Source organism: Salmo salar, unplaced genomic scaffold (assembly GCF_905237065.1).
Source record: "Salmo salar unplaced genomic scaffold, Ssal_v3.1, whole genome shotgun sequence".
Lineage (NCBI taxonomy): Eukaryota > Metazoa > Chordata > Actinopteri > Salmoniformes > Salmonidae > Salmo > Salmo salar.
The window spans coordinates 172501-182360 of NW_025548700.1; the positions used below are offsets into that span (position 1 = coordinate 172501).

At 48.5% G+C, this 9860-nt stretch overlaps 1 protein-coding gene across 1 annotated transcript in view; it reads left to right on the forward strand.

Annotated features, from left to right (window-relative positions):
- LOC106595170 (caspase recruitment domain-containing protein 11) overlaps positions 1–5386 on the forward strand; it is a 152258-nt gene extending 146872 nt beyond the window's left edge. The window contains exons 27-28 of the mRNA XM_045712666.1: positions 3471–3586; positions 5060–5386. Of these exons, the coding sequence (XP_045568622.1) occupies positions 3471–3586; positions 5060–5264 (321 nt within the window). The 3' untranslated portion in view covers positions 5265–5386. The remainder of the gene's footprint in view (positions 1–3470; positions 3587–5059) is intronic.
- Positions 5387–9860: the final 4474 nt, after the last annotated feature.

Consider the following 9860-nt stretch of genomic DNA (forward strand, 5'->3'; position numbering starts at 1 on the left):
TCCTGGAGGCCCCGGGGCATCAAGGTGCAGACAGCTCTGCAGATCATTCCATTGAGGTCCTCCATTAACAACTTGAACTGTCCTGGAGGCCCCGGGGCATCAAGGTGCAGAGAGCTCTGCAGATCATTCCATTGAGGTCCATCCATTAACTACTGGAACTGCCCTGGAGGCCCCGGAGCATCACGGTGCAGAGAGCTCTGCAGATCATTCCATTGAGGTCCTCCATTAACTACTTGAACTGTCCTGGAGGCCCCGGGGCATCAAGGTGCAGACAGCTCTGCAGATCATTCCATTGAGGTCCTCCATTAACAACTTGAACTGCCCTGGAGGCCCCGGGGCATCAAGGTGCAGACAGCTCTGCAGACACAAGTTTTCACAAGAGGGCTTTATAAACAAAACAATTGAATCAAGTCAAATCTAAGTGTAGACTACCAGCCAATGTACAGAAAGAAAAACTGCTAGATTTATATTTACCACGTCCTTGTTCAGCCACAACTGAAGTACATTTTGAAGCTAGAAAAGATCTAAGCTGTTGATTGAAGATTCTAAAATGTTCAGTTTAGAGACCAGGAGATCATTACCCAGGGTTCCCCACCTTTCTAGAGAGGGTGGACGTGGGCAGCCTTCCAGAAACCTGAGAGACAAGACAGTTTAGAGATGAGGAGATCATTACCCAGGGTTCCCCACCTTTCTAGAGAGGGTGGACGTGGGTAGCCTTCCAGAAACCTGAGAGACAAGACAGTTTAGAGATGAGGAGATCATTACCCAGGGTTCCCCACCTTTCTAGAGAGGGTGCACGTGGGCAGCCTTCCAGAAACCTGAGAGACAAGACAGTTTAGAGATCAGGAGATCATTACCCAGGGTTCCCCACCTTTCTAGAGAGGGTGGACGTGGGTAGCCTTCCAGAAACCTGAGAGACAAGACAGTTTAGAGATCAGGAGATCATTACCCAGGGTTCCCCACCTTTCTAGAGAGGGTGCACGTGGGTAGCCTTCCAGAAACCTGAGAGACAAGACAGTTTAGAGACCAGGAGATCATTACCCAGGGTTCCCCACCTTTCTAGAGAGGGTGGACGTGGGCAGCCTTCCAGAAACCTGAGAGACAAGACAGTTTAGAGACCAGGAGATCATTACCCAGGGTTCCCCACATTTCTAGAGAGGGGGTGCACGTGGGCAGCCTTCCAGAAACCTGAGAGACAAGACAGTTTAGAGATGAGGAGATCATTACCCAGGGTTCCCCACCTTTCTAGAGAGGGTGCACGTGGGCAGCCTTCCAGAAACCTGAGAGACAAGACAGTTTAGAGATCAGGAGATCATTACCCAGGGTTCCCCACCTTTCTAGAGAGGGAGCACGTGGGCAGCCTTCCAGAAACCTGAGAGACAAGACAGTTTAGAGACCAGGAGATCATTACCCAGGGTTCCCCACCTTTCTAGAGAGGGTGCACGTGGGCAGCCTTCCAGAAACCTGAGAGACAAGACAGTTTAGAGATGAGGAGATCATTACCCAGGGTTCCCCACCTTTCTAGAGAGGGTGGACGTGGGTAGCCTTCCAGAAACCTGAGAGACAAGACAGTTTAGAGATGAGGAGATCATTACCCAGGGTTCCCCACCTTTCTAGAGAGGGTGGACGTGGGTAGCCTTCCAGAAACCTGAGAGACAAGACAGTTTAGAGACCAGGAGATCATTACCCAGGGTTCCCCACCTTTCTAGAGAGGGTGGACGTGGGCAGCCTTCCAGAAACCTGAGAGACAAGACAGTTTAGAGATCAGGAGATCATTACCCAGGGTTCACCACCTTTCTAGAGAGGGTGCACGTGGGCAGCCTTCCAGAAACCTGAGTGGGATTTTAAAAAATCTGTGTATTTTAGTATTTTCAAATACATGCCAATACTTTTTCCAAGGGTATTTCCAAGTACATTCCAATAATCAATCACTTGTTGATTTTGTAAATGTATGTGAAAGTAATTGAGATATTTGTAATAGTATTTGATCCCAGGTCTGTTGTGGCGCAGGGTAAACACTGCTTGATGGAGGCTGACGTGAGCTGTGTTAATAGTATTTGATCCCAGGTCTGTTGTGGCGCAGGGTAAACACTGTTTGATGGAGGCTGACGTGAGCTGTGTTAATAGTATTTGATCCCAGGTCTGTTGTGGCGCAGGGTAAACACTGTTTGATGGAGGCTGACGTGAGCTGTGTTAATAGTATTTGATCCCAGGTCTGTTGTGGCGCAGGGTAAACACTGCTTGATGGAGGCTGACGTGAGCTGTGTTAATAGTATTTGATCCCAGGTCTGTTGTGGTGCAGGGTAAACACTGCTTGATGGAGGCTGACGTGAGCTGTGTTAATAGTATTTGATCCCAGGTCTGTTGTGGCGCAGGGTAAACACTGCTTGATGGAGGCTGACGTGAGCTGTGTTAATAGTATTTGATCCCAGGTCTGTTGTGGCGCAGGGTAAACACTGCTTGATGGAGGCTGACGTGAGCTGTGTTAATAGTATTTGATCCCAGGTCTGTTGTGGCGCAGGGTAAACACTGTTTGATGGAGGCTGACGTGAGCTGTGTTAATAGTATTTGATCCCAGGTCTGTTGTGGTGCAGGGTAAACACTGCTTGATGGAGGCTGACGTGAGCTGTGTTAATAGTATTTGATCCCAGGTCTGTTGTGGCGCAGGGTAAACACTGCTTGATGGAGGCTGACGTGAGCTGTGTTAATAGTATTTGATCCCAGGTCTGTTGTGGCGCAGGGTAAACACTGTTTGATGGAGGCTGACGTGAGCTGTGTTAATAGTATTTGATCCCAGGTCTGTTGTGGCGCAGGGTAAACACTGTTTGATGGAGGCTGACGTGAGCTGTGTTAATAGTATTTGATCCCAGGTCTGTTGTGGCGCAGGGTAAACACTGTTTGATGGAGGCTGACGTGAGCTGTGTTAATAGTATTTGATCCCAGGTCTGTTGTGGCGCAGGGTAAACACTGTTTGATGGAGGCTGACGTGAGCTGTGTTAATAGTATTTGATCCCAGGTCTGTTGTGGCGCAGGGTAAACACTGCTTGATGGAGGCTGACGTGAGCTGTGTTAATAGTATTTGATCCCAGGTCTGTTGTGGCGCAGGGTAAACACTGCTTGATGGAGGCTGACGTGAGCTGTGTTAATAGTATTTGATCCCAGGTCTGTTGTGGCGCAGGGTAAACACTGCTTGATGGAGGCTGACGTGAGCTGTGTTAATAGTATTTGATCCCAGGTCTGTTGTGGCGCAGGGTAAACACTGCTTGATGGAGGCTGACGTGAGCTGTGTTAATAGTATTTGATCCCAGGTCTGTTGTGGCGCAGGGTAAACACTGCTTGATGGAGGCTGACGTGAGCTGTGTTAATAGTATTTGATCCCAGGTCTGTTGTGGCGCAGGGTAAACACTGCTTGATGGAGGCTGACGTGAGCTGTGTTAATAGTATTTGATCCCAGGTCTGTTGTGGCGCAGGGTAAACACTGCTTGATGGAGGCTGACGTGAGCTGTGTTAAAGACCTGCTGAGGAGAGAGATCTACCCAATCATCATCCACATCAAGATCTGTGACAAGAACATCAGGAAGCTAAGGTACTCTCACCTCTAACCCCATGACCTCTGTCTCCAACAGGAAGCTGCCCCTGCGTGTGGACAGTGAGGAAGAGTTTGTCAGAGTGTGTCGCAGCAGAGAGAGAGCTGGAAAGCGTTCCTAACCCCTCACCTCTAACCCCTGACCTCTGTCTCCAACAGGAAGCTGCCCCTGCGTGTGGACAGTGAGGAGGAAGAGTTTGTCAGAGTGTGTCGCAGCAGAGAGAGAGAGAGCTGGAGAGTGTTCCTAACCCCTGACCTCTAACCCCTGACCTCTGTCTCCAACAGGAAGCTGCCCCTGCGTGTGGACAGTGAGGAGGTCAGAGTGTGTCGCAGCGGAGAGAGAGAGCTGGAAAGCGTCCCTAACCCCTCACCTCTAACCCCTGACCTCTGTCTCCAACAGGAAGCTGCCCCTGCGTGTGGACAGTGAGGAAGAGTTTGTCAGAGTGTGTCGCAGCAGAGAGAGAGAGCTGGAGAGTGTTCCTAACCCCTGACCTCTAACCCCTGACCTCTGTCTCCAACAGGAAGCTGCCCCTGCGTGTGGACAGTGAGGAAGAGTTTGTCAGAGTGTGTCGCAGCAGAGAGAGAGAGCTGGAGAGTGTTCCTAACCCCTGACCTCTAACCCATGACCTCTGTCTCCAACAGGAAGCTGCCCCTGCGTGTGGACAGTGAGGAGGTCAGAGTGTGTCGCAGCGGAGAGAGAGAGCTGGAGAGTGTTCCTAACCCCTGACCTCTAACCCCTGACCTCTGTCTCCAACAGGAAGCTGCCCCTGCGTGTGGACAGTGAGGAAGAGTTTGTCAGAGTGTGTCGCAGCAGAGAGAGAGAGCTGGAGAGCGTTCCTAACCCCTGACCTCTAACCCCTGACCTCTGTCTCCAACAGGAAGCTGCCCCTGCGTGTGGACAGTGAGGAGGTCAGAGTGTGTCGCAGCAGAGAGAGAGAGCTGGAGAGTGTTCCTAACCCCTGACCTCTAACCCCTGACCTCTGTCTCCAACAGGAAGCTGCCCCTGCGTGTGGACAGTGAGGAAGAGTTTATCAGAGTGTGTCGCAGCAGAGAGAGAGAGCTGGAGAGTGTTCCTAACCCCTGACCTCTAACCCCTGACCTCTGTCTCCAACAGGAAGCTGCCCCTGCGTGTGGACAGTGAGGAGGAGTTTGTCAGAGTGTGTCGCAGCAGAGAGAGAGAGCTGGAGAGCGTTCCTAACCCCTCACCTCTAACCCCATGACCTCTGTCTCCAACAGGAAGCTGCCCCTGCGTGTGGACAGTGAGGAGGTCAGAGTGTGTCGCAGCAGAGAGAGAGAGCTGGAGAGCGTCCCTAACCCCTGACCTCTAACCCCTGACCTCTGTCTCCAACAGGAAGCTGCCCCTGCGTGTGGACAGTGAGGAGGAGTTTGTCAGAGTGTGTCGCAGCAGAGAGAGAGAGCTGGAAAGCGTCCCTAACCCCTCACCTCTAACCCCATGACCTCTGTCTCCAACAGGAAGCTGCCCCTGCGTGTGGACAGTGAGGAAGAGTTTGTCAGAGTGTGTCGCAGCAGAGAGAGAGAGCTGGAGAGCGTCCCATGCCTCTATGCGTGTCTGGAGCCTGAGGAATGGGCTGGGCCTGATGACCTCATCAGAGTGGTGAAAGACAGAATCCAGGAGGAACAGAGGAAGACTGTCTGGGTGGAGCAAGACCTGCTGTAACACACACACACACACACACACACACACACACACACACACACACACACACACACACACACACACACACACACACACACACACACCTCACACACACACACACACACACACACACACACACACACACACACACACACACACCTCACACACACACACACCTCACACACACCTCACAAACACACACACACACACACACACACACACCTCACACACACACACACACACACACACACACCTCACACACACACACACACACACACACCTCACACACACACACACACACACACACACACCTCACACACACACACAGACCACACACACACACACACACACCTCACACACACACACACACACACACCTCACACACACACACACACACCTCACACACACACACACACACACACACACACACACACACACACACACACAAACCGGGAATGGCATGCGTTTTGCAGGCTGCCTCTCAACTTTGCTATTTAATGTGTATTTAATGTGTTTTTAAAAAGCCAATGTATATTTCTGTGTAATTCCTCACTTTGCTTGCTTTTCTAAATTGACTGTATATGTTTTATTCCATTGGGCTAATTTGTATTATCCTTAACGTATTTCCTCCTAGTCTGGGAGTCAAATAGGGCGACGCACAATTGTCCCAGCGTCGTCCTGGTTTGGCCGGGGTAGGCCGTCATTGTAGATAACAATTTTTAACTGTCTTTAAATAAAATACAAAATTGTTGATAGGTGAAGCTGTAGTCAGCATTTCATTACTATGTCACGTTGGGTGAAGCTGTAGTCAGCATTTCATTACTATGTCACATTGGGTGAAGCTGTAGTCAGCATTTCATTACTATGTCACGTTGGGTGAAGCTGTAGTCAGCATTTCATTACTATGTCACGTTGGGTGAAGCTGTAGTCAGCATTTCATTACTATGTCACGTTGGGTGAAGCTGTAGTCAGCATTTCATTACTATGTCACGTTGGGTGAAGCTGTAGTCAGCATTTCATTACTATGTCACGTTGGGTGAAGCTGTAGTCAGCATTTCATTACTATGTCACATTGGGTGAAGCTGTAGTCAGCATTTCATTACTATGTCACGTTGGGTGAAGCTGTAGTCAGCATTTCATTACTATGTCACGTTGGGTGAAGCTGTAGTCAGCATTTCATTACTATGTCACGTTGGGTGAAGCTGTAGTCAGCATTTCATTACTATGTCACGTTGGGTGAAGCTGTAGTCAGCATTTCATTACTATGTCACGTTGGGTGAAGCTGTAGTCAGCATTTCATTACTATGTCACGTTGGGTGAAGCTGTAGTCAGCATTTCATTACTATGTCACGTTGGGTGAAGCTGTAGTCAGCATTTCATTACTATGTCACGTTGGGTGAAGCTGTAGTCAGCATTTCATTACTATGTCACGTTGGGTGAAGCTGTAGTCAGCATTTCATTACTATGTCACGTTGGGTGAAGCTGTAGTCAGCATTTCATTACTATGTCACGTTGGGTGAAGCTGTAGTCAGCATTTCATTACTATGTCACATTGGGTGAAGCTGTAGTCAGCATTTCATTACTATGTCACGTTGGGTGAAGCTGTAGTCAGCATTTCATTACTATGTCACATTGGGTGAAGCTGTAGTCAGCATTTCATTACTATGTCACGTTGGGTGAAGCTGTAGTCAGCATTTCATTACTATGTCACGTTGGGTGAAGCTGTAGTCAGCATTTCATTACTATGTCACGTTGGGTGAAGCTGTAGTCAGCGCTCAGGTCTGTTCAACGCTGGTCCGACCAATCAGATTCCACGCTTCAAGATTGCTTCGATCACGTGGACTGGGATATGTTCCGGATAGCATCGGACGATAACATTGATGTCTACGCTGATTCGGTGAGCGAGTTTATTAGCAAGTGCATCGGTGATGTTGTACCCACGGCGTCTATTAAAACCTTCCCCCAACCAGAAACCGTGGATTGATGGCAGCATTCGCGTAAAACTGAAAGCGTGCGAAGCACTGCTTTTAATCAGGGCAAGGCGACCGGAAACATGACCGAATACAAACAGTGTAGCTATTCCCTCCGCAAGGCAATCAAACAAGCTAAGCGTCAGTATAGAGACAAAGTGGAGTCGCAATTCAACGGCTCAGACACGAGACATATGTGGCAGGGTCTACAGTCAATCACAGACTACAAAAGGAAAATCAGCCCCGTCGTGGACACCGATGTCTTGCTCCCAGACAAACCAAACAACTTCTTCGCTCGCTTTGAGGACAATACAGTGCCGCTGACACGGCCCGCTACCGAAACCTGCGGGCTCTCCTTCACTGCAGCCAACATGAGGAAAACATTTAAACGTGTTAACCCTCGCAAGGCTGCCGGCCCAGACGGCATCCCTAGCCACGTCCTCAGAGCATGCGCAGACCAGCTGGCTGGTGTGTTTATGGACATATTCAATCTCTCCCTATCCCAGTCTGCTGTTCCCACATGCTTCAAGATGGCCACCATTGTTCCTGTTCCCAAGAAAGCTAAGGTAACTGAACTAAACGACTAACGCTTCGTAGCACTCACTTCTGTCATCATGAAGTGCTTTGAGAGACTAGTCAAGGACCATATCACCTCCACCCTACCTGACGCCCTAGACCCACTCCAATTTGCTTACCGCCCCAATAGGTCCACGGACGACGCAATCGCAAACCCATCTGGACAAGAGGAACACCTATGTAAGAATGCTGTTCATCGACTACAGCTCAGCATTCAACACCATAGTACCCTCCAAACTCTTCATTAAGCTCGAGACCCTGGGTCTCGACCCCGCCCTGTGCAACTGGGTCCTGGACTTTCTGACGGGCCGCCCCAGGTGGTGAAGGTAGGAAACAACATCTCCACCCCGCTGATCCTCAACATTGGGGCCCAACAAGGGTGTGTATTCAGCCCTCTCCTGTACTCCCTGTTCACCCATGACTGCGTGGCCATGCACGCCTCCAACTCAATCATCAAGTTTGCAGACGACACTACAGTGGTAGGCTTGATTACCAACAACGACGAGACGGCCTACAGAGAGGAGGTGAGGGCCCTCGGAGTGTGGTGTCAGGAAAACAACCTCTCACTCAACGTCAACAAAACATGTGAATGTATGGTCTTTAAGAATGGTTGTATTCAACCTCCAATGTCTTGACTGATTGAATGTCCCCGTTAAGAATGGTTGTATTCAACCTCCAATGTCATGACTGATTGAATGTCCCCGTTAAGAATGGTTGTATTCAACCTCCAATGTCTTGACTGATTGAATGTCCCCGTTGAGTTCTATGTCCAGGATCACCTCCGCATGATCAGATATGACTATGCTTCCTATCCTCAAGCGGATAAAACAGACTGCAGCGACGTCCTGGGCATTAAAAAAATAGTCTGACATCCATGAGGTGCAGAGAGAAAAGAAACGTGAACTCTCTGTTGGAGGAGATGAAAAGCTCTCCAAACATCAGCATAACCCCCCCCCCCAGATCATCACAAATAGCTGTAAGTGACTTAGCTTTGAGGAGAGAGTGAGGCTATACCGCTGGGAAGCTTATCATTAAGGGGGATTTCAACCAAACAATTAAACATCTCCTCCAAACCACTGCTGTGTCTTGAGTTTAATTCTGAAAAGTCTAGAGATACCTTAGTGAGGAAGTCAGGGGGGGGGTGGGCAGAGTAAATATTCACTATGGAAATGTTCTGCCCTTGTAAAGTACCATTAAATTATAACAAAGCGATTTATCTTTCACGACCTGAAGTGGTAGGTTCTTTTTTGCACAAGAATTGCTACACCTCTACTTCTGGATGTAAATGATGAGAAAAACCCTTGACCAAACATCCCCCCTTGTTGTAATTTCAGATGCTCCTTATCATTCAATTTAGTTTCTTGTAACAGGGCAATATCAATATTTACTTTTTTTTTCTTCAAAAAAGGACAGTACCTTCTTCCTTTTAATGGGGTTATGGCTCTCTCTAATGTTCCATGTACACGTAGTCTGTTACCTGGCATTGCGCTTTGACCAATCAATATCCAGACTGAATCCTACTGTAAAAATGGGGTGGTATCTTTTTCCATTGTGTTGAACTCTCCTCTATCTCACTGAGCATAAACAAGCGATATGAACCCTGAACCCTGAACTATACTAAACCCCCCAAAAAATTTAACATGTAAAGATCCAAAAAGGGGTTTTCCTACTAGCTAACATGCAGGGGATTTCAACTCTCCAAATGTAGACTCTTAAGTCCGCATTGCCACTCAATAGCCTCATCCTTTATATATATATGTTGAATATTAAAAATCCATTAGAAGATGATTGAGCCTCTTCCACATAAAACCAAGCCTGGGCACCAATACAGGTCCACACATATCTCAGTCTGAGCTGCTTTAGCAAGAAAAATAATAACGATACGAATGTTACTGAACAGGAGCACGTGAGAACTCACCCCACTGTTTCATGATCAGATTCAAAATAAAATAAAGCGTTATCCAACGGGAGAAGGTTATTTACCCGAGAGAGTCGATAAACGCAGCGGCCTCTTCAGATGTGTCGAGTTTTTTTAGGCGATCCGTTGACCATAATCTTCAATGTGGCCGGG